At 48.4% G+C, this 24,039-nt stretch overlaps 2 protein-coding genes across 3 annotated transcripts in view; one reads left to right on the top strand and one right to left on the bottom strand.

Annotated features, from left to right (window-relative positions):
• The window catches only part of focad (focadhesin), a 28,528-nt gene extending 4,900 nt beyond the window's left edge, over positions 1–23,628 (top strand). For both annotated transcript variants that reach the window (XM_082525978.1, XM_082525979.1), the window contains 39 exons: positions 1,759–1,860; positions 1,980–2,205; positions 2,391–2,597; positions 3,148–3,235; positions 3,400–3,593; positions 4,385–4,645; positions 5,365–5,469; positions 6,050–6,151; positions 6,248–6,375; positions 7,483–7,609; positions 7,724–7,858; positions 8,167–8,217; positions 8,351–8,434; positions 8,690–8,828; positions 10,188–10,376; positions 10,740–10,861; positions 10,962–11,054; positions 12,069–12,157; positions 12,894–12,935; positions 13,035–13,143; positions 13,229–13,345; positions 13,472–13,710; positions 13,785–13,874; positions 14,193–14,340; positions 14,816–14,935; positions 15,012–15,134; positions 15,235–15,312; positions 15,641–15,712; positions 15,824–15,926; positions 16,111–16,191; positions 16,261–16,389; positions 16,469–16,584; positions 16,938–17,198; positions 18,918–19,007; positions 19,570–19,747; positions 19,877–19,974; positions 20,210–20,461; positions 20,550–20,625; positions 23,408–23,628. In XM_082525978.1, coding sequence (XP_082382104.1) covers positions 1,759–1,860; positions 1,980–2,205; positions 2,391–2,597; positions 3,148–3,235; positions 3,400–3,593; positions 4,385–4,645; positions 5,365–5,469; positions 6,050–6,151; positions 6,248–6,375; positions 7,483–7,609; positions 7,724–7,858; positions 8,167–8,217; positions 8,351–8,434; positions 8,690–8,828; positions 10,188–10,376; positions 10,740–10,861; positions 10,962–11,054; positions 12,069–12,157; positions 12,894–12,935; positions 13,035–13,143; positions 13,229–13,345; positions 13,472–13,710; positions 13,785–13,874; positions 14,193–14,340; positions 14,816–14,935; positions 15,012–15,134; positions 15,235–15,312; positions 15,641–15,712; positions 15,824–15,926; positions 16,111–16,191; positions 16,261–16,389; positions 16,469–16,584; positions 16,938–17,198; positions 18,918–19,007; positions 19,570–19,747; positions 19,877–19,974; positions 20,210–20,461; positions 20,550–20,625; positions 23,408–23,481 — 5,038 coding nt within the window. In that variant the 3' untranslated portion in view covers positions 23,482–23,628. The remainder of the gene's footprint in view (positions 1–1,758; positions 1,861–1,979; positions 2,206–2,390; positions 2,598–3,147; positions 3,236–3,399; positions 3,594–4,384; positions 4,646–5,364; positions 5,470–6,049; positions 6,152–6,247; positions 6,376–7,482; positions 7,610–7,723; positions 7,859–8,166; positions 8,218–8,350; positions 8,435–8,689; positions 8,829–10,187; positions 10,377–10,739; positions 10,862–10,961; positions 11,055–12,068; positions 12,158–12,893; positions 12,936–13,034; positions 13,144–13,228; positions 13,346–13,471; positions 13,711–13,784; positions 13,875–14,192; positions 14,341–14,815; positions 14,936–15,011; positions 15,135–15,234; positions 15,313–15,640; positions 15,713–15,823; positions 15,927–16,110; positions 16,192–16,260; positions 16,390–16,468; positions 16,585–16,937; positions 17,199–18,917; positions 19,008–19,569; positions 19,748–19,876; positions 19,975–20,209; positions 20,462–20,549; positions 20,626–23,407) is intronic.
• hacd4 (3-hydroxyacyl-CoA dehydratase 4) overlaps positions 23,549–24,039 on the bottom strand; it is a 6,658-nt gene continuing 6,167 nt past the window's right edge. The window contains exon 7 of the mRNA XM_082525980.1: positions 23,549–23,792. Coding sequence (XP_082382106.1) covers positions 23,716–23,792 — 77 coding nt within the window. The 3' untranslated portion in view covers positions 23,549–23,715. The remainder of the gene's footprint in view (positions 23,793–24,039) is intronic.

Genomic DNA, 24,039 nt, shown 5'->3' with positions numbered 1-24,039 from the left:
TGCTTCAGTCGCAGCTATAAACTGGCTCTTGGAGCATGAACATCCCAAACTAGTGCGTGTTGAAAAATACTGACTACATGTAAAGAGTGAGAGGTGGCAGGCAGGGAATGGGTACGTTTGTATCTCCCTGACTTGATGCCAGCATTTAGACGTTTTCTCTGGTGGACAGGACGGTTGCTTCCCTGTGCCGTCATGTTGGGAACAGGTGCCCATAGTCATTTGTGCATATGTGACTAACAGTTGCTTAGAGTACTTTTTAGAGTTGCTGGGTGAGGTGGGTACCCCATCTAGCAACTCCATAGTCCTACTGGGGGACTTTGATGTGGTGGTGGCAATCCCTGAACCAGAAGATAGACATTGGAGGTTCAGGAGCAGCAGGTTGAAGCGTCCTGTTAGGCTTGGTTATCTTCTGGCAGATATCGACAGGATGAGTCGACAGGATGAGTGTAACTCTTGCAGAAGCTGAAGCAAAAACTCAGCTGAACGAGGAGCTTGGTGAGGCAATGGAGCAAGACTTTTGGAGCTTGGTCCGTTTTGCCATCACTGTCGGATCTATTCCTGCTGGGTGTTGTTATCGATGCTGTTTTGAGTAATTCTGCAGCTGCGTGTGAAACATTGGGAATGAGAATCAGCACCTCCAAGTCTGAGGCTGTGGTTCAAAACTGAAAACAGTGGAGCAGCCACTCCAGGTCAAGGACGAGCTGGCGCCCAAGTTGGAGGCGTTTAAGTATCTGTGGGTGTTGTTCACGAGTGAGGACAGAGTGACAGACGGTGCTGTGGCTGCAGTGATGGGCTGCTGTAAGAACCAACAGGGTTTTAACATTAAAAGTGATGTTTGGTCACAATATAGTGAGCTCTCCTCTTTTTAGTGTATAAAATCTGTCCTGTGGATGAATGCAGACTTCACCTCAAAGGCAAAGACACTCGTGAACATCCGTATAAAAATCAGCGGTGCAACAGAAAGATCTCCCCTGTCCAAATTGCCTGCCAGTGTTCTGAAACACCAGACTTTGAGCCACAATAAATAGAAGAAACTCCTGATTGTTTGCTTCCTTTGTGCTGAAACGTGGGGAGTGCTCTGATAGGCTGACGAGTTGGCGCTGTATTAAAACTCAGGGTCTGGAAATGGCGTGCTGAAGGGTGACACGTGGTCAAACAGGTTACGTCATGTGAAGACTGGAAACACGGAGGCTGGATCTATAATGGTATCAGTGGATGCGTTAGTGTGTGTGGAACTGCTAACGTTTAGTCTCTCACAGTACGGATGTTGGAGGACTATTTATGTGACTGCATTCTGCAAAAGTGACGATGTGTAGCACTTGGCCAAAAAAAGGGTGGATGCTTTAAAATAACACCGTCAATAGTTTTTAGTGTTAACAGTTTGTTCTTTGGAGAACTTGTAATTCAGTTTTATTCATACAGCAACAAATCACAACAACAGTCGCCTCAAGGTGCTTTATATTGTACAGTATATCCTATAATAATACAGAGAAAAACCCAACAATCATATGACCCACTTTGAGCAGCACTTTGGCGACAGTGGGAAGGAAAAACTCCCTTTTAACAGGAAGAAACCTCCAGCAGGCTCAGGGAGGGGCGGGGCCATGTGCTGTGATTGGTTGGGGTGAGAGGAGGAAGGCGACAGGTCTTGTGTGGATTTAGGCCTTCTTAGTTTGTCTTCGTTGTAATAGACTGACTCAGTGGCTTGTTGGGAGCATAACTTGAATCAGAGCTGGGACACTGACCCGTCCATTGCAGGAGCAGCCCTCACCCGTACGTCACAGCCCTGGAGAACAGAGAGGACTGCTGGCCGGCTCTGCTGTTCGAGATCGATGACTTTATCCAGAAAGCTGTTGACAGGTAAGTCTTACTGGTTCCTGTCGTATCCTGTTATGTTGTTGTCTTTGAAGACAACTGGACATTATCAGATGATATATTTTCAGAGATTCTTCTGACTCCAGTGTGTGTGTACGTTACAGAGATAAAGAGGCTTATATCACCATGCTGGCCCCCTTCCTTCGGTACCTATACTGCCAACCGCACAGGCAACCCGAGCACGCGCTCCTTCGACAGAGTCTTCTTAGGGTGCTGCTGCCCATTCAGGGAGGATCCAGGTCCACCCCCCAGAACGAGGAGCAGGAAACGCTGTCCCCAGTGTCTGACAGGCTGCTGCTCTGTCTTTGTCAGCTGGTTCCACACATGCAGGTAACACGCTGAAGTTATGTTAGGTAACTGTACAAAGACACGGCCGACATGTTTCCACTCTGTATGTTACAGTCCACCATCCTTTAAATGTGTCTCTCTTATTTGCATACGCTCAGATTGACAGGAAGTGACTAACACAGAGAGCAGGATGGAGCTATGTCAGCCTCTCCTCTCTGTCCCTGCAGGTGGACAGCGTGGAGGCAGTCCTGGAGCTGTGTGCATTTGTGGGCGCTCTGCTCCAAGATCTAACTGGGAGCTCTGGAGACCAGTGGAAACCAGAGAAAGCGGCGCTGGCTCTGCAGCTGCTGTGTGCGTGTCGGCGATGCCTCGAGTTCAACGGAGACTGCAGACCAATAATCGGCTTAATACAGCAGCTGGTTCCAGCCTGTCAGGTGATGGCTGTTTGTAAACAGACACCAGCAAAGATAAAGAAGCCGCGCTGCTGTGCTGGTTAACGTGAGCGAGCCTAAATATGGAAGCAAACAAAAGGGATGCTTTTTGTTTTACGTGTGCAAATGTCTCTGCTCCAAACCTGAGCCTGGACTCCCAGCAGTGGCTTATTTGGCATTAATGCTTATCAGCTTCTTCACTCACTGCAGCGAGCTGACATGTGAATATCTGACACTCAAAGACACTTTGTAGAAATGTAGCATTGTTTGGTTCAGTGTTTTCAGCCTTGTTGCTCCTACCAGGGAGAGCACACCTGAGTTTGAGGCCTGAACAGGTGTGAAACCTTTTGTCCTCCATGATGGCTGAAAATCAAAGCGGGTCTCACTTTAGCGCGCTCACGCTGCCCGTGTCTCTGTGTACCTGGAGAGGTTTACACATGTGGGTCAAATGTCCCCCATTGTGAACCAGTCAGTGCTGTAATGTGTGAGCCCTCGGGCCTCTGTGGCCTGCGGCCTGTATTGACCTGTTGGCATCGCTGTTTGCTTTCTGTAGGAGTTGCTGTTGGATGAGCTGGTGATGGGCGTGGCCTTGCTCTCGTTGGAAGCCCCTTCAGATCAGCTGACCAGCCTTCTCAGACTTGGTAAAGTGATTATTTTGGACAAAGCTCTGCTGGCTTTAGCTTCCTTTAAGAGACTTTGAAGCAGTGAAAGAATTAGTGGGAACAAAACTAGGTCCTGTGCAGGTCATGGTTGGAACCTCACAGAGCTTTGTGTCCTACATGAGATATTCTTTCTCTTAACACAGCACTGAGTTTGGTCCCTGAACAAGCGGAGGCGTCGCCCTGGTTGAGTCCGGTCCTGATTCTCCCTGTGTTGCAGCTCCTGTCCTGCTTGGGTCTCACTGAGCCGCTGTCTGACCAGAACACACACAGCACCAACCACAGGCTGGCTCACAGCCTGCTGCACAGAGTTAGCAGGCCCACGGATAAACCCCAGCAGGTAACCCAGCAGGTGACCCAGCAGGTAGCCCAACAGGTGACCCAGCAGGTAGCCTAGCGGGTAACCCAACAGGTAGCCCAACAGGTAGCCCAGCAGGTAGCCTAGCAGGTGACCCAGCAGGTAGCCTAGCAGGTAGCCCAACAGGTAGCCCAGCAGGTAGCCTAGCAGGTAATCCAACAGGTAACCCAGCAGGTAACCCAACAGGTGACCCAGCAGGTAGCCCAACAGGTAGCCTAGCAGGTAGCCTAGCAGGTAACCCAGCAGGTAACCCAGCAGGTAACCCAACAGGTGACCCAGCAGGTGACCCAGCAGGTGACCCAGCAGGTGACCCAGCAGGTAACCCAACAGGTAGCCCAACAGGTAGCCCAGCAGGTAGCCTAGCAGGTAATCCAACAGGTAACCCAGCAGGTAACCCAACAGGTAACCCAGCAGGTAGCCTAGCAGGTAGCCCCAGGCCTGTTTCTCACATTCAGTTTTTGGAGTCTTTCTTTGAGGTGTAGCCACGTAAAGAAACACTGTTACAATAGTGCAGGTAGGTGTTAGGTGGTGAGTGGACAGAGCATTAGAGCATAGACGACATCCATCCAAAAATACTGTTTCCCTCTCAGTGTCATAGCAACAGGGCTGTCTTTAGTGCCTCTTCTTCAGGGTCAGCATCCAGTCTCTGGAGTGTTGTTCCTCTGGGATGCTTTGCTTGATCCTTAAATTACACTTCATTAACATTCATGGTGCATCTGTAGCTTTGCTCTTTGTTCTTTATCATTTGTTTCTCGTGAATCTGTCTCCCTCAGCCTGCCCCATCACTGCCTCTGTATCTGAGTTCCTGGTATAGTGAGCTCAGCGTGTCTTTGTCGGTACTGCGCAAAGTGGCCAACAATCCAGCAGCAGCGACCGATTGGCTGTTGGCGGTCAGCTCCGCCCTGTCGTCCAGCCAGCGCCTGTCCTCCTCTCTTGTCCTGATTGTGACTTATCTCATCATCATGGGTCAGGAAAACATCTGCCAGCTGGCTTTGAAAGCAATCCAGGCTGTCGCTGCTGCCGACCCCTGCCAGGTAGATAACCCACACAACTGTTCTCTTAAATCTGTGGACTGAATATAAAGTAATGCATGTTGTTCCCTCTGACATGCAGATATGTTGTATGTAAGGCAGCTAGCTTGTGTTTGTCTTTCTAAGAGCAGGAAACACATGTTGATAACCTGGTGTTTTGGCACCAACACATGACTTTGAAATGGTTCAGATCAGCAGGAAGATAAAAGCTGTCACTGCTGTGTGATTGCTGCTGATCTGCTGCCGTATAAAGGGAGAGGTTAGGGAGTGCTCTAAGGGGACAGACCTCTCTCTGGACTTGTGTTGGAGTCACTAGCTGCAGATGAAGTGTGAAGTTTACCCCTCATTACTCAAGCGTGCACCGGGCCCCAGAGGATTCACCTTCTGCTCTAATTGCTCCCAGAGTGCTGCACACACTGGTGTTTGGATGCACTGGTTGAAGGTTGTTGGCATATTTGAGTCCTCTGGAGATCTCTGCTCGCTCGTACTTGTCATGTTAAACGTGCAGCAGCAGGTCTTTGTTACAGGAAAAGCCAGAAGCTAACCACTATGAAACCTTAATGATGATTTACTGCAGTGATGTTGATTCAAAGTGATGTTTTTGGCTCGACAGCATTAAACGTGTGCACGTACAGGTCAGTGATGCAGCCTCTGTACGGTCTGACAAAGTGCATTTAATGTTTGGTTGGTGTGTTTGCTGATGTGGGTGTTTCCCTCTGCAGGTCCCGCCCCTCGTGCTGCTTCTTTTGTTCAAACTGACCAAAGAAAAGAATCCCGTCCTGGCTCACGCTGTTCTCACAAGCCTGCCAAACCTCGGCACTCATAAGGTACGCAGCACGACTAAGAAGAACCTGTACTGACTGTGAGCGTCTGGAGACGGGGCTGGAACATCAGCAGCACCTTTCTACTTCATCTGAGCGCTCACAGTGTGTTTTAGTCCATCATACACACATGTGAGCTTTTATCTGTGGGGTCATCCAGGTCATGTAGTCTGAGGAGCTTCTCTTCATCCAGGAGGCTCCTAGAGTTTAAAAACCAGGGACCCGCGTGTCCCAAATACCAGCCTGTGAGCACAATCCACCAATAACAGCGAATAACTGAAATGTTCCCCTCTCGATGTTTAGCACTTTGACAAAGGAGCAAAGAGAAATTCCCACGTCTCCCACACAGTTTTCTCTGTGTGAACACAGACAGTGTTTCTTGTACCCAGTTTGTAGGAGCTGGGATTGGACTCCACCACAGCAGCCTCTGTGTGGGATAGATGCAGTGCTCTGTAGTATAAAGCACTCTGTCAGGAAGCTGGACTCTCCAAACCAGCAGTCATCGTCTAACATCTGCCTTCTTCAGCTGTAACCGTGTGTTTCTCTTGTAAACTTGGCTCTGATCATATGTGCTGTAATATTCCAGCTTTGCTTCCCGATCGTGCTGCACAGTCTGCACATGCTGGCCGGCTCCCCCAAGCTGAGAGCAGTGGGACTGCGCCTCATGACCGCTCTGTGGAAAAAACAGGTTTGCAATAATAAGGCATTACTATAAATGTCATATTCATGTGTTCAAAGCTTCTGTTTGTCTTTGATTGTGTGCTGCTTTGGTCATGTCTGTAAGGACCGGGTCTACCCAGAGCTGCAGCGTCTAATGAGCCAGCAGGACAGCAGGGTGGTGCTGGGGAGGGACGCCCAGTGGGAGCAGATCCTGGCCAGGGCCGCCTGTGTCAGGGACATCTGCAGAGAGAGGTGGGTCCTCCCATACTTACAGAAACAGTGGGCACTTCCTACATTCACTGGTTCATTCATTCAGTGGACTTTGCATGCACAGTGCAGACAGTGTGAGCTTCCAACACCAGGATTCTTCATCTTCCCTTCTAATGAGTAATAATCACTGACTGGACTCTTCATAGATGTTTCTGCTCAGCAAGCTGATGAAAGTTCAGAAAAATAGAAATATTTGTTTTTTCAGTCACATCAACTTTGCTTGTTAAGATAAATGAATGCACTTTGTAGCTTTGCAGTGAATGAAGCCTCAGCTCGACGCTCCACTGAGTCCCTGTTTCTCCAAAAATCAGCAGGAGTCCAGTTTTAAATGTTTCCGTACAAATGTCCAGAGCAGCTACACGTGCCTGAATCCAGAAGGATCAAAGTCTTACAAAGTTCAGTTCAAACAGAGAGACTGAGAGGCAGCTAACTTCCTGTCTCTGCCAGACTATCAAAATAAAAGCATACATTTGAAGCAAAAGAAATCCAACTATGTCAGTCTGTAAGCACTGCTTCCCATATAATACAACTCTAAGCAAGTGAGCCATAACTTTATAGTTTTAACCTTTAACCCAAAAACTATGTTGATCATATAAACTCCACAAGCTGCATCCAGGCTCCTGCACACGTCCTTTACATGTTAGCTGTTAGCTAATGCTTGTCAGTTTTTGTGAACTGGCCTTTATGTGTGTTGATGAAATAAAACGATGATTTTATTTGATTATTTCCTTTGTTCTAACCAGCTGGTGCACACTGTCCATCCTCCCGGGGCCTGTTACGCCTGCTAACATGTACATGCAGCTTTTTTAGCAGCATTAGTGAAAACCTGGGAAACCCTCTGGATATATGCTACAGTACAAATTTAGCAAATCATTGAGCTGTTTCGTTGTTTTCACAAATGCTTACGTTTGCTTTTATTGTAAAACATTTGCAGCCATAAGAGTTTGCAATGATAAGAAGCTGTGTTTGGCATTTACTTACTTACACGTGTCCTGGCACTTTTAATGCTTTTTTCTTAAATAAAAATGGTAACAAAATTAGAAGAAACACATTTCCCACTTTGTTCACGCTGATGTGTGTGTTAACCAGGCCTTACCAGCATGCAGGGGACATGGTGGCTGCCATTTCACTCACTTTAAAACAGTGCAACAGACCAGACCTGGCAACCCCGGCTGCTCTCGTCCTGCAGGGACTACAGGAGCTGTGTCGAGCAGAGGTACCTCGTCTGTCTCCATTTGTCTCTTTAAATTCAGGAATCATCATTTTTCTGGATCATAACTTTTGAATCTTTTCCAAAGTTCTGGTCTTAAAACAAATCTTTCTTTCTCAGGTGGTGGATATTATCTCAGCATGGAGAACTGTTTGGCCTGAGCTCAGCTGTCACTCACAGCCAGAGGTGGTTCAAGCCATCGCTGAGCTTTTGGCTCTGGTGCCTCAGCTCACAGTTAAATCAGAGCAGTACGAGGTGCGTCGTAACGTTCATGTTGCTCTGTGTTGAGGAGCTAACAGAGCTGATAGGGATGCTTTTGGGTTGCAGCCACAGGACCTGTGCACAGTGTTGGGGAGTAACAGAATACATGTAAAAAATAATGAGTAACAAGTCTGCAGAATATATAAGAAACAGGTTGGAATCCTCTATTGATTCTAGTGCTTTGTCTTGTGTGTGTGTGTGTGTGTGTGTGTGTGTGTGTGTGTGTGTGTGTGTGTGTGTGTGTGTGTGTGTGTGTTAAATGTGCATTAAATTCACTTCTTATTTTTTGTCTTTGCTCTTAGAAATTAAAAGAAGAGGTGGTCAGCATTCTGTGGACTTATGCTCTGAGCGAGGTCTGTATATACTGTATCTACACACACAGCTGACATGATGACTCCTACATGCACAAATATGCTGTGATGTCACATAAGTTTCATCATTTTGTAGGAAACAGAAACATGTGTCTGCACCTTTGTGTTGTAACAGGATCCAGAGGTGTCCAGCTGTGGCTACAGGGCTTTGGCAGACTTTCCTGAAACAGACCACACCATAAACCACCTTCCTGAGGCAGTTAAGAGTCCTGCTCCACTCTCATAACAACATCATAGCAGTTTGACTGACTCGTGCTTTCTAACATATTAGCCAGATCATTTTGCAATGTTTCTTTATTAATTGTCCTCAGACGTTAGTCGGATGTAATTATGCGGCACTAGTTAATGAGGAAGCTGACCGTTTCAGTTGTTTTAGCGTGTTCAGAAACATTCCTGTACGCCGCCGTGTGTCCGCTCTCTGTTTGAATCGTCCTGCTCTGCTCTTTGGTTGAAGGCCCGACCACCTGCAAAGCTGCCTGAAAACGAAGAAGATGAACAGAGTAAAGAAAAGGAGGAAGATGAGAAGGATCTCTCCGTCCCAGGCTCATCTTATGTGAAGCTGATGACTCTCACCACCTCGTCTGTTCTTCCAGGTAAACCGGAGCAGCCAACAAACCAGCAGGTTGTATCCTGTGGTCCCGACAGAATAAAGTGCTTCTAGAGATCCATCCAGGACACGAGAGAGAGCAAGAGGCAGTCGACATCACAAAGCAGACATCCAACAATGAGTCTGGGGACCACAGCGGGACCCGACATAATCCACGTCTACTGTTGGAAGAAGCGTTCAGTGATCAGCGGTCTATAGATATGGGGAATGCTAAAGGCACGAACACAGGACAGAACCATCAAACCACGGCCCGATTACTCGCCTCTCCACGACACAGGAGCTGCTCTGTGAAGCTGTGGAGGCACATGAGCCAGTACACGACTCTGAAAGGCATTAGAAACAACACAAGCACAGGCTCCTGGTTCGTTGCTATCATGTCATTCTGACAGTACAAGAGCACTTGAGACTAGGCAGACCAGCCTGACTCCATGCCCCACTCATGCACACTGACCTGCTAGTTACTGTGCTTCAGCGCACTGCTAATATTCATCAGGACCTGTGGAAGACAGTACTGGAGTGTGCAGTGTACAAAGACAACGTCCCAGCTTCTGTCTGCACAGGCTTCAATCCCCAAAGCCAGCTCATCACTAAGAGGTGATGTCATCAAATGTCATCCTGTAGATGGATGACATCAAGCTGTGTGGGAGGAGTCAGTGAGATCCACCTGGGTATACCAGAGCCAGCAGGATGAAGATCAGTCAGAGCCACATCCTTGCAGATGCTAAAACAGATGCTGAGAAGCCAGATGACTGGTAGAAAGATCCAGATCCTTAGAGCTGTGGTAGGAGGGAGTCTACCACGGCTGCAGACTGTGCAAAGGTGCTACGGACATTTTCCACCACGTAGTAGCAGGATGTAAGATGCAAGCTGGGATAGCATAAACTCAAAGCACAACCAGGAAGCTGTAGTGTATAGAAACAGCCGCGCCACATATGGACTAGAAGCCCCGTCGACCCGGTAGTAGGGCTAAGGGCCGGGGGTGCTTCAGCTTCCAGAGTAGCAGGGACTGGAGAGGTCAAGAACAAAGTGGTCTTAGTGGCAGCAGGAGCGTTGGAGGCTGTAACCCTGAAAGCAGCTGTGCAGGAGAGTGCAGTCCTGGGACCGCTAAGATACTTTAGGAACACGTGTATGCTACATGATTTAAAACATTTTGTTTAGCACAACTGTTCACAACCATCCACATCACAGCTGTTTGAGCTGTTTGAGCATACCTGCACAGAAACAGACACCAGGTGTTTGTGTTTCCTGCTGGTTCCCTGGAGAGATCGTGGATCTGTCACATCTGCATGTGATACTGAGTAATGCTGATGATGGTGCACTGATGGTGTTTCTTTTATGTTCCCAGCCTTCGAGCTCTTCCTGACGTCACTGGTGAGGCAGGAGATGAGTCAGATGCCACGGGGAATCTACTTCTCAGCCCTGAGGGGGGGTAACCTCCGCTCAGACCGGGGTAAAACGGTGGCAGGAATCCCGTCGTTCATGCTCAAGACCTACGAGAAAAACAAGCAGCCTGGGCTGAAGCCAGGACTAGCAGGTGACCCAGTAACAGCTCATTTAGCTGGTCTCAGTGACATCGACTGTGTGGTGTCGTCGAATGTGACTATGAACATGTCAGCTGCTTTGCCTTTCACATGGGTCAAATCTGTCAGTCAGCATATCAAAGTTATGTTTCTTAAGTTGGTGAGGAAGGGAGAATATGTGGAGCTACAGGAAGGGACGTCTTTCTGAGGAGAGGTTTGGAAAATGAAGATAATCTGCAGATTTAATCTGTGTGGTTTTCATGAAGCCAGGACATGGTGGAGATTTCTAACCCACGCGTGCTGAACAGTGTGTCTGTGTACCAACATGTTACTGTTGGAAGCACCAGTATAACTCACCCTTTCTGTCTGTGGTGCAGCTGGGCTGCTCCTGTCGTACAGTTTGTCTGTGCAGACCGATCGTGCTGGGAGACCCATCAGCCGCTTCCTGGTCAGCCGCAGCCGCAGCTACCAGCAGACGCTGACAGCCCTCGTTCATGAAGTACGTGATGTCTCCTTCCTTTCCTTTCACGCTTGTTCTTTGTCGTGTACGCAGAGCTTGAAAGAGGAACTGTTTCCTTCTTCTGTATTTTGGTGCACAGGTCAACATCCAGCCCTCTGAGTGGCACCGTGCCCTCCTGCTGCCACAGGCCTGGAGGGGCTTCATGAGCCGAGCTTTCTACGCTGTTATGGAGGTTTGTGCAGGTGTTACAAAAGCATACAGTAAAGTCTCTGACCTTACAGTAAAGGCCTCTGAGGCCTCTGACCTTACAGTAAAGGCCTCTGACCTTACAGTAAAGTCTCTGACCTTACAGTAAAGGCCTCTGAGGCCTCTGACCTTACAGTAAAGGCCTCTGACCTTACAGTAAAGGCCTCTGACCTTACAGTAAAGGCCTCTGACCTTACAGTAAAGTCTCTGACCTTACAGTAAAGGCCTCTGACCTTACAGTAAAGGCCTCTGACCTTACAGTAAAGGCCTCTGAGGCCTCTGACCTTACAGTAAAGGCCTCTGACCTTACAGTAAAGTCTCTGACCTTACAGTAAAGTCTCTGACCTTACAGTAAAGGCCTCTGACCTTACAGTAAAGGCCTCTGAGGCCTCTGACCTTACAGTAAAGGCCTCTGAGGCCTCTGACCTTACAGTAAAGGCCTCTGACCTTACAGTAAAGTCTCTGACCTTACAGTAAAGGCCTCTGACCTTACAGTAAAGGCCTCTGAGGCCTCTGACCTTACAGTAAAGGCCTCTGAGGCCTCTGACCTTACAGTAAAGGCCTCTGACCTTACAGTAAAGGTCTCTGAGGCCTCTGACCTTACGGTAAAGGCCTCTGAGGCCTCTGACCTTACAGTAAAGGCCTCAGAGGCCTCTGACCTTACAGTAAAGGCCTCAGAGGCCTCTGACCTTACAGTAAAGGCCTCAGAGGCCTCTGACCTTACAGTAAAGGCCTCTGAGGCCTCTGACCTTACGGTAAAGGCCTCTGAGGCCTCTGACCTTACAGTAAAGGCCTCTGAGGCCTCTGACCTTACGGTAAAGGCCTCAGAGGCCTCTGACCTTACAGTAAAGGCCTCTGAGGCCTCTGACCTTACAGTAAAGGTCTCTGAGGCCTCTGACCTTACGGTAAAGGCCTCTGAGGCCTCTGACCTTACAGTAAAGGCCTCAGAGGCCTCTGACCTTACAGTAAAGGCCTCTCAGGGTTTGGTTTTTGTTGGCAGGGTCGACGTGCTGAGTTAGAGATGCTCCAGAAACAAGGCAAAGAGGATCCACAGGAGCTGCAGTACAAGCATCACTGTGCCTGGCTGTGGTGAGACCCACACTCATGCTTGCTTGTATATGTGTAGACTGTGTGTATAAATGGTAGTGCTTTTGTACATCGTCTCTAATCTTACTGTAATGACTGTAGTGTGTGTGTGTGTATCCCTGCTGTGTGGGCCAAACTTCACATCAACACTTTGTGGTAACATCTGCACTATGTAGCCAAAAAAACTGGTTCTGAACCAGCAACCTCCTGACCAGTAGACCACCTGCTCTCCCTCCTGACCATGAAGAGAGTGAATCATGGTTTTCAGGCATGTCAGTCACAGGTTATCAAGTCTGTGGGTCGCTGTCAGGAGCTCAGGAAGTTCCTGGACGGTGTCGTGATCGGATGCAACAAGCATAGTTGTAAAATGTCGTGTTCACGCTTCTCCGTCTCGCAGATGGAGGAGTCTGGTTGGGCAGTTATCAGGAGACTGGTACTGGTCTGACTTTGGTGGTGGAGGGATGATAGTGCGGCTGTTTTTTAGAGGTTGGGCTCAGCTGCTTAGTTCTGGTGAGAGGAATTGTTAATGCTTCCAAATACAAAGACATTTGGGACGATTTCCTGCTCCCAACATGAACGTGTGCACAGGAAGAACCTGACTGGCCTACAAAGAGTCCTGACTTTGACCCAGCAGAACATCTGTGGGATGAATTGGAGCGCAGACTTGTTTAGAAAGCATGGAGGGAAGCATTCACGTTCTTCATCTTTTTAATGTATTTTTCTCATGTTTCTGACACAGGGCCAGAGATCAGCTGGCAGATGTCATCAAAGCTGCTACAAAGTGAGTCCGCTGGTCGCTCTGTTTAGGGAAACGTTTGGTGAGCTGTGCAGAGTAACCTGATGCGAGCACTGTGAAATGACTTTCTGTGGATCGTTTCAGGGACAGTCCTGTTGTTCAAGGAAACGCCATCTTGGCTCTGAGCGGCCTCGCTGCTGTTCTCGCCAAGTATGAGAGCAACCTGCCCACTGATGGTGACGGCAGCCTGGGGGTGAGACACCGCAGGGTCCTGTTACACACTGTTTGCTATTTCATAATCATATAGATGCTTAGCTCAGTGCTGTTGGACTTGATAGGCTGGACCAGAGTTTGTGGCCACAGGAAGCTGGTTGACCATGGTGCTGGACACCCTGCTCAGCATCAGCAGCAGCAGCTTCAAGTCCACAGGACGAGTTTTCCCCTGGTTTCTACACGTGAGTTTCATCAGAAGCCGTGATTGGCAGATGATTCGAGTTATTTAAACGCTGTGACAGTTGTTGTGAATAGAAAGTTGCTTTCTTGCATTGATCACCTTCATCCTGTGCTGCCGGCCTCCTCAGCGCTCCTACTCGGGTGAGAACACAGCGAGCACCATAGCGCGCTCCTGTGCAAGCCTCGCCCTGTCGCTGCTCGTCTCCGTGCTCGTGGTGTGGCAGCGGGACAGTCTGACCCACATCCTGTCGGCACTGCGGGCCGGCCTCCCGGGCTCCCCCGCCGCAGACGACTCCCAGGCCATCCAGTTCCACTCTGGGCTCGGTCTGGGCATGGTGCTGTCCACCCTGCTGCACCAGCGCCTCAGGTACAGTCTGCAGGAGGAGATTCTGATGTGAACCAACAGCGTAACGGTTACTGACTGCCTCTGTCCTCTGTCAGTGATGAGTCTGCTCAGAAGGATGCTGATCTCCTCTTTGGCCCTCTGGATGCTCTGGAAGGTTCCTCTTTCAACCCCAACCTGGAATACAAGTAGGTCCTCTTATGAATAGAGTAAATGCACACTGACATCACACGGTTGGTAGGAAGCTGAGAGAGTGTCACTCACAGCTAGAAGGAGTGTGTGGAGTGTACACAGTGTCCCTGTGTGGCATCCGTCCATCATCCAGAAACATTACATGATGTTAACGGGAGATTCAGCCGTTACCAAGGCTGCATTCATGCTGCTGCTCGTTTGGCACATTTACTCTTTTTCACAGACACATCTGGAAGCATGTTAGGATATTCAACAGTGAAACAGCGGTTAGCATATTAAACGTGGTCTTTCCATGTTCTGCCTTCTTTCCTCAGCACTGGCTGCATACTGGGTCTGGGGCTAGTGCTGTCTGCCTTCTGCAGCAGTGGACAGAGGAGTCGACATGTCCGTGTCAGCCTAACGCTCGACAAGCTGCTGGCCAACCTGCAGGACTGCAGTGGGCGGGGACGCATGGAGCAGGAGGTAAGCAGCCCTGCACACGGCTCGCACGCTGACACAGAGCCGAGGTCCTGAATCTGATACAGGATCAAGTCTTTGATTGTAACTGTCTGCTCACACACGCTTGTGATAGAAGAAGCTGAGATAGTACTTAGTTCTGTCCAGATCTTTGATGAATTATCTACTAAAGACAGTTTCTGCTACATGAAGAGTTAAAACTTTGAGCCTGATGGTGATGTGTGAACTTTGACCTATGACCTCGAAGCACTAAAATGGTGCATCTTATGATCTTTACTGTACGACTGGAACAGATTCGGCTTGTGTAAGCTGTAAAAACGTGTCGTCGTGACCTTGTAGAGCAATAAAAAGTGTAACACAGATAAGCTTTGTTTGCAGCTGTCCAAGGTGGAGACGTTTCACGGCCAGTGTGAGGTGAAGGCTGAAAACTGTGTGCCGTACAAAGTTTTCACTGACCTTCACATGTGGTGTGTGTGTGCAGGTCTTGGCGTACTCTGTGGCGTGTGTGAGCGTTTCAGCGTTCAGCGCAGGTCTTATTGACGCCGCCAAGGCGGAGGAGGTGATGGACACGCTGCGCAGCCTGACTGAGGAGAGCCAGCAGGTCAGTAGGTAGCTGATGGAGGTCATTCTGGCTCCAGCAGCTCTTTGTGGTTTTATTGATGACCCTGTGTCCCCAGACCCCGGGCTTCTCCCTGGCTCTGGGGTTAGCGGTCCACGGGCTGTCGGTGTGCGGCCACGGCAAAGCAGAGCACATCCACCCTCACCTGCTCGCAGCCTGGATCAAAATCTTACTGGCTGAGGTACAAAACCTGACGTTCATGTTCATGTAAACGATGTCCAATCACGTGAAATGATGTTTGGGGTCCCAGCGCTGACCTTCGTGCTGCCTTTGTGTTACAGGGCTGTCCCACCATGCAGCGGCTGGCTGCTGTCAACGGGCTGGTGGCTTTGGTGGGGTCAGAGAGTTACCTCATTCAGGTGAGACGCCTGCAGCTGTTGGAGCTGAGCATCAGCATGTGCTTCACTCAGTCCCTGAAAACATGTCGTCACCAGCTGCTGTTTCTCAGGATGTTTGTTTGGTGGTTTCAAGCATGTGGAGGAGGATTGAGCTCATGTGACCCTGTAAGGTTTTAGGAATCACCATGGTTACCATAGGAACACACTGGCAAACCCAGCATTTAAAAAGATGTGACAGAAGTGCAGATGTGTGGAGCCATGTGAAGTGTCCCCGTGTTCACAAAGAGATGCAAACACACCTTAGTTGCAGCTAAAGTTACCGACTGATGCTGATTCTCCTCTGATGCAGCTGAAGAGTGAGACGGAGCTCGTGTCCAAGCAGCACAACAGGCTGAATGAAGTTATTCGGGCCGTCACACAGGTCAGAGTTTACTTATCAAATATGACTTCACTCCCATTACTACACACCATACTTCCCCTCGCCTCACCTCGGAGCGTCTGTTTCATCCTCTTGTCGGCTCTCTGGTTGCAGATCGTCACGTTCTCTGGAGCCATCGGTTTGCAGTCCAACAGCGCCTGCTTGCTGGGACATTTGCATCTGGCCCACATCTGCAGCAGTCACAGTCACACAGCAGGTAACACAGGTGTCAGTGGGCGGAGCAGAGCTGGATGCAGCATCAGTAATCCTTTAAAATTCATTCCTCATAAAGTTTCAGCTCTTAGAGCACACACACATACAGACACACACATACAGACACACACAGACACACACACATGCTGGGAGCTACTGGGCACTAACTACTTTGATCCAACTCCCAGTTCCTCCAGATTTCAGTTACCTCTCAGAGAAAAGTGTCGTCAGATCCACGACGGAGTTCATCGCAGAAGCTGGACACAAAGGTTTGTGACATCTGCAGAGGTCGTTGTGTTTGAAGCTGTAACTCTGTAACATCCTCTCTCTGGGCCCAGGTCCTCAGGCCTCCCATCCAGGCCTGGTTAAGACCGCTCTCACCGCTTTGGCGTCAGTCGGCGCCTCTTTCCAGTATCCGCCCATCAACTGGAGCGCCGCTCTGTCTCCTTTAATGAGGATGAGCTTTGGTAAGAGTTGTCGCTCAGTGCTGTCCGTGAAGCACAGCCACAGATCCTGTTCAGTCTGTGTTGTTGTTGTGTTTTGTAGGAGAGGATGTGCAGCACCAGTGTGTTGTACTGGCAGCCTGTCAGACCCAGTCCTCCCACAGCGCTGCTCTCTTTTTGGGCTCCTGGTTGTCCCCTCCCCTGGTCCACAGTCTCAGCGTAAGTCCAGTTGTGTATTAGCGCTGTGACAGCTGATATTCAGTTCTCCATCAGGTGTATAGGCTGGTCCACTTTAATCTGTTGTTTCTGGTGTCCAGCTTATATTTGAACAGCTAACAGAAACAGGTAACAGGAGCATCTCAGCCTCACCTCTGAGCTCAGCTGCTTCTCAGTCGTACAGCAGCTGAATAAACGTCTGAATAAACAGCGTTTGGCTTCTGAAGCTGAACAGATGCTCTTTAACCGTGACACACATGCAGTCTGTCTCGTCACTGCTGTAGGAGAGCATGAGTCCAGTACCTGTTACAATGATGAAGGCTTTGAGATCCTTACTGGCTGTCTGTCTCCCCCAGTACCAGACCCGGGCCCACCTCTATGAGACTCTGGGCTCGTGGATGAAGCACGTGACTGAGGACAAGCTCCAGGTGTATGTGGAGAGTTTGGGGCTGCAGCAGTTTCAGGAGGACCTCCGACCCCAGCGCGCGTCCCTGTGTGGTTCTGTGCTGCGGGGCCTGGCTCAGGCCATGGCCCTCCCAAACCCCTCTAGCAGCTGCTGGACCATCCTCTGCTCTGCCACGGAGAAGATCTTCACCTTCCTGCCCGACCGAATCCAGGTGCAGTCTAAGTGCTGAAGCTTTTTCTTTGATACATGGCTCTGTCCCTGGTTTTACGCTCGGGGATCCTGATATCCTCTGATGCTCCCGTCCACCCACAGACACGAACAGGAGCATAAACCCATTTCATTCAAAGCAAGAAGCTGTGACACATGCTGTAGGTGTGCAGAGCTTCAGAGCTCGGCTGGAAATGAGCTTTTCTCTTCACCACAGCAGCTTCAGCCCATCGTTAGCTCAGCTGTAAGAACACGGGCTAAACACAGCATCATAATAACAGCAGTGGCAACTGTAACAGTTACAGTAACAGCTCACTTCAAAGGGAGCTCTGGCCCCTCCCTGTCTGTATCTCACATATCTGTTTCCTGTGCTCAGTTATTATATTAATGACATAAGTAATACATAATTATCTTGATGGATGTTGGATGAGGAGGCCTGATAGAAATGCCAGTCAGGTTTATAACAAGTGCAAAGACATGATGTGCAGCAGGTTCCTGTTAGTGTTCGTTTGATGTCGTCAAACTCAAAAGTTAAAGCTGTCGAACTCTTGGATACAAACTGGGTGCTTCAGTGAAACATGCAAACATTTGTACATGTGTTGGTGGGGTGGCTGTCTGGGTTTATTAGGACAACATTAAGTTTGCAAACATAAAAACAGGATGCAGTCATGATTACATCCGTAGCAGAACACACAGGACGTATCAGCTGGATAAACTGAGTGAATGGACACAGAGCATTCCCTCTGTGTGTGCAGAGTAACTGTGGCACTGCGTGAAGAGCAGGTGGTCTGATGTAGGACAACAGCTGCTTAATAGGCCAGATGTTTTCAGCTGGAGAAAGGTGAGACACAGGTCACGATGAAGTCTGGCTGTAGTCAGACAGATGTGTGTGCCAGTTCCAAAGACACTAACGACCTTCATCCCATCAGAGATGCAGGGTCTGCTCCTCCTCCTCTTCATGAGGAAGGATGTCACGTTTGATGCACCTGGTCAGAGAAGTGTTTACAGTTTGCTGCAGTCCATTTAAAGCTGATTCTGCCCGTAGAAGACGACCTCTGGACCATGGTCACATGACCTCTTGGTCCATGATGCAGCTGTAACCAGCACATCTGCTCGCTCTGGCTGACAGTGATTTCTGTGACACAGCTGTCGCTGTTTCTGCCACTCCAGACCTCCTTTTACCTTTGTTTGTACAGGCCGTCACATTGAGACTCACAGGAGAGAGCTGATCTATACATCTAGGCATTCTCAAAGTACAGTAAACAGGAAAACAGTCAAATAGTTGTGTGAGGATCACGGGCAGTTACACTCATTTTAGCCTTTGTCCAAATCCTCTGTAGTCTTCACATTGAGCAGCATTAATCTCCTCAGTCTGAAGAACAGCACAGTGGTCGTGTTTCATGCTACTTGATGCCAGTGTGGCTACATTTCAGCTTTTGAATGGCTGGAATAATTTAGTTGATGATATATGCGCGCTGGTGTCTGTTCACCTTTCTGTGAAACCAGCTGATCTCCTTCAATCAGTCTTTGTCTGTTTTGAAACCCTGACTTTGTGCAGTCTAACAATGAAAGCCTTTTATTCGTCCTGCTGCTGGGCCCTGCTGGCATCCAGCTTTGCCTCTTTAACACATGAACACAGGTTCAAAGCTGTTTAAATGAGACATTTTAACTAAAAAATAACAATTTTTATGTTTGTGTTTGATTTCTTGTACATTTGTTTCAGGATAATGAAGTGGATCTGTATGTGGGCGTGGCCAAGTGTCTGTCTGAGATGTCTGACACAGAGATTGAGAGGATCATGAAAGTCTCTGAGGTACAGTCTTAATAACCCCAGCAGAAAATGAACAGAGGGACCACGTCCACTGTTTCCATGTGGGCAGAAGTACATTTGGTTTACAGGGTAAAACACATGTTGCTGGTCTCGTAGTGGAAGGAGAAATGGAATTAATTCCAGTCACCTGTAGCTCATATTGCTTTATTATTTATAGCTGTCAGTGTGTGGACAGTAAAACCTGCATTCTTCCTAATGCCCAGCAGGGGGCCCACTCTGAAAGCGTGCATTTCTAAAAGGAGTAAACGTTCAGTTTGACCAAATGTAACCATATAGTATTTACGCTTTCAGTAATTTAGAGGAGTCTTCCTCACATGGTTACTTTGTTCACTTCAGCAGCAGTCGGCTCAAGGTGCTTTATACTGTAAGGTCGACCCTACAGTAATAACACAGAGAAAAGCCAACAATCATATGACCCCCTATGAGCAGCACTTTGGTGACAGTGGGAAGGAAAAACTCCCTTTTAACAGGAAGAAACCTCCTGCAGAACCAGGCTCAGGGAGGGGCGTGTGCTGTGGCTTTAACATCTCTGCGCTCTGTTTAGACTCAGATGGAGAAGACCTGCTTCATCTTAGCCTACCTGACCTCTCAGGGACGAGTGCCCCTCCTTAGTCTTAATGATGTCATTGCTGGGGTCCTCCGTGGTTGGCCAAGCCGCAGAGTGGGGTGGCTCCTCCTGCAGACGTTTTACCAGTGTCGCCTGGCAACCAGCATCAACACAGGTGAGACAGGAAGGCGTTCCTACTGCGTGGAAAGTGGATCTCTTCTGATCTAACAGACGACTGACACCTGTGTGTTTTATCATGGTGGTTGTCATTTAGTCAGCATGCTGAGCTCGCTCTTTGTCACAGGCATCTCCAGACGGATGGAGTGGCTCCTGCAGCTGATGGGACATATCCGAAATGTTGCCTACGGCGTAACAGACGTCCAGTGTGGAGACACCAGATCGGTATGTTTCTGAGTGACCCACAGTGACTCCCACACATCCTCCTCTTCCTCCCAGCAGCTGAGCTTAGCTAAATGCTGGTCCACCATGACGGTGCCATGTTAACTGCAATGATGGCAGCGAGGCTGCTCTCGAGCATCAGCAGCAGAGGAAAGGTTGCTGCTGTTTTCTTCTTCTGTGTATTTGAGTTGGTGGAAGCAGATTCTGTGTCGTGTTTCTAACTGAGTCTGCTCTGTAGGCCACCGACTTCCTGTTCCAGCTCTTTGCTGCTGCAGTAGTTTCCTGGGGTGACCACATCATGCCACTCCTCTTTGGCATCCGGGTCCAGTGGTTTCCATGGCAGCCAGCCCCCAAGCCTCAGGCTCTAACACACGGTCTATATGGCGAGGAGTCGTCGGTGGACAGCGCCCTGTCCCAGTGCCTGTTAGCGATGTCCCACAGCCTCCCTCGGCTCCTGGACAAGGAGCCCTGGAGCAGCCAAACACCCAAGGTCAGTGTTTGCGCTGTGAACTTTGAACTTTAGCTCAACTTTCACTCGTTGTAAACGTGCAGAAGGGATGACCCCGTGTGTGTCTCAGTTCATAGACTGGCTGCTCAGCATCATGGAAGCTCCTGAGCAGAGCGTGTCAGCATCAACGGTCAGCACAGCCAAAGGTGAACAAAGCAGCCTTTTTCCTACTTACACACTCTGTTTGAGCCGCATGGCAGCACTACCCACAGACTGCTGTCTCCACAAAGTGCTTAATGAAATCAAAACAGTGAAATCCTGTTTGAACACAGCTGAGCTGGATTTAAATCACACCTAAATGAACAGTTTAATTAGATTATTATTATTACTGTCCTTGTGCAGGTCTCATTGAAATTAAGACCTGGCCTGAGTTTTGTCAGGTTCTTACATCCTCCAGGTAAAAACTTCACTGTAAAGCCAAAAGCACTCACCTCTCCAAACCACTGAGTGCAGGTGTTCAGTCACTTCTGTGGCCACAGGTGTAAAAGCCCGAGCAGCCGGGTGTTTGGTAGCGTCTACAGCACGTGCTGCTGATAGGATGGCACCTGAACACAAACTCCAGCTGAGGTGACAGAGTGGAAGCAACTGGGAACGACAGCGTCTCTGCTGTGGAGTGATAGGCCATCTAAAATCGAAGGGCGGGGTTGTTGTTTCTTCTTTACTGGTTTTGCCCCAGAAGCTAAAGCTTCGTGGTAAAGCCTGTATGTTCGGGTCTCCTTGTGAAATGCGTCGTGTGTTTCATGCACTGGTTCTTATGCAGCACTGTTCTTCTCTGAGCGGTTTACTCATCCACGCACAGCTTTCTGTGCTTACATCGCACTGCTGTGGATGCAAATGTGTGCGTTCAGGTTAGAAGCCTGAATTTCAGCTCAGACACATGGAGTTTGTAGTTTCTACTGAAATATTTCCGTCAGTGATCACAGAGACAGAGCAGTCCAACCAATCATAGCCTCCATGAACCTGGTTGTGTCGGAGCTCCTCCCTCACCACGTCCTCAGACAGGGTCGTTGGACTGTTAGGGTTTCTCTGCACTGCTGCAGGTTATCTCACAATATCACGTTACCATAGAGGGGGACTGTTGTGATTCGGCTCTATATACACAGCTGCAGTGATGTTTGTTAGCAGTAATTGTTTTTGGCCAAACGAGCTTCTGCTAACAGGCCTCATCTGTGGCCGTCTTTACATGAGAACTAAGGCACCATGTTTATTGACACACAGCTGACAGCACTGTCAGAAAACAAGGTGTGGAAAGAGCAGGCGTTACTGTAATCAGATTACTTTTTCCAGTAACGAGTAAAGTAAGGGATTACTATTGCAAAAACGGTAATTAGATTACTGTTACTTTCCCGTAGGAACGCTGCGTTACTGCGTTACTAAAACCGTGATTTTTTTGCGAGAACGTCTCACGACAGTGATGTAAGCGAGTGCGACGTTAGTGACAACAGCTGTGTGCAGATCAACAGTGGATCAGTATGAGCGTGCAGCGTTTAAAGCGTGGAAGCACTGACCTTACTTTGAGTTTGATTCCATAAAAAGGGACAAACATTAGCGTCCGTTGTGTGTGGGAAGAAAACTTCTTTTTACAGCGAAAAAAACCCTAAACCTCAGAGTAAGCACCGAGCAGCTACTGTAAGGTAAAAGAAAGACCTCCAAGTAAATAGCTTGCCCGCTCCAGCTCCTACGACCAAATACAAACAGTAACAGGAAGAGGGTTAGCTCAACCCACCACAACTTCCAAGCTAGCAAGGAGTATATATTCATGCGTTCACGTTCCCTAGAACACATCTGTGGCACACACATACTACACATTTATAGCATCTAACAAAAACAGGCATAATGATGACGATAACCGAACTAAAATTGCAATCAGGAACATCAGGGTGGCTAAATATGCATTATATGTGTGTTTTACAGTGTTGGAAAGAAATGACACCCAGCGCTCCCACAGGGGGATTGTAGAAAAGGGGAGGGGCCAGAGGGGTGCACTGTATTTATAGGGTTGCACCAAAGAAGAAGAACAATGAGGGGGGGCTCTAACTGATAATGAACACAACTACAGGCTTGGAGGTCCTAACAGTCAGGTATAACAGGAACGGTTTGGGGGTTATAACAAGATGTGATTTATGACCGTGTTACACTACGTGATGCGAAAGTCACTTCTTCCACTGACCGCTGCAGCTCACCTGCACCAGGGTAAACCTCCGCCTGCCCCAGTCCTGCTTTACAGGTGAAAATAGAGCAACAGGACCGCTGAGTCTGTGACTTTATTTATTTTCTGCTGTGTTTTACTTGCATCTATTTGAAAGAGTGAGTGTAAACACACAAAATATTTTATTTTATGTGCTGGAATGTGCAGAAAATAGGTTTAAATGTTTCTTCCAGTCAGAGAATGTTGCATATAATTAAATTTTTGCTTGATGCATAAAGTTAAAAGATTAAAACTAATAAAACAAGTTTTAAAAAGAGACTTTTCCATTTGATTACATTTTGTATGATGGATTATGCAGAAAAAGTAGAATTGAAAGATCTATCGCTTTATCACCTCTTCAGGTTGTAAATCGTGTTTTTAAAATGTAACTAAGTAACTAATTACCTTTGAAAATAAGTAATCAGTAAAGTAACAGGATTACTTTTTGGGGAAGTAATTAGTTACTGATTACTTTTTTCAAGTAACTTGACCAACACTGACTTTAAGAGAGGTTTACTCAAACATCATGGTGAAACAAATGATCTGGCCTTCAAAACAGCCATCTGATCTCTGATTCCTCTGATCTCTCTGATCCCTCTGATCTCTCTGATTCCTCTGATCTCTCTGATTCCTCTGATTCCTCTGATCTCTCTGATTCCTCTGATCTCTCTGATTCCTCTGATCTCTCTGATCCCTCTGATCTCTCTGATCCCTCTGATCTCTCCTGTGCTTCCTTCCAGCTGCTCTGTTGGCGCTCAAGTCCTCTGCAGAGTTCAAGAAGAAAGCCGTGTGGACCAGAGCGTACGGCTGGTAGCCCAGAGGAGCCTCGGTGTCCTGCTCAGGCGTTGCTGCTCGTACACAAAGAGACGCACGGCTGCTGGTCTGAGCTGTGGGCATGTTTAATGTTAGACAGTAACTGTACTGTAGGAATCTGTGCTGTCAATAAAAGTGCAACAAATCATTTTGGGTTTAGAACATCCTTTTCTCTCTTTACAGCAGATCGTTAAATTCGACTTCATCCGTAACTCCAGCGAGCTGTGACTTCATGTTACTTCCTCTTCCTGTTCCACTTCTCCAGGTGGTGGTGCCTCTCCTTCAGCAGCTGCCCGACTGTGAGCGAGGCTCCTGAAAACATTGCCAAAAACCAAACAGTGCTTTACATCACAGTTACTGTACAGTTACACTACAGTTACACAGTAACTTCATTCATGACACCAGTTTAACATCCCCAGATAGAAGATCCTCCTCAGTGTTGTCACCACAGACCTGGTCAGAAAGCTCGGACACTATGATGATGTGACAGTGAGGCCTGTAACTGTTCTTCATCGTCCTAGTCTTCCTCAGGAAACTGTCACACGTAGTTTTTCCAACA

This window comes from Aulonocara stuartgranti, assembly GCF_965226115.1.
Source record: "Aulonocara stuartgranti genome assembly, chromosome: 3".
NCBI classification, from domain to species: domain Eukaryota; kingdom Metazoa; phylum Chordata; class Actinopteri; order Cichliformes; family Cichlidae; genus Aulonocara; species Aulonocara stuartgranti.
This window is presented reverse-complemented; position numbering and strand designations above follow the sequence as displayed.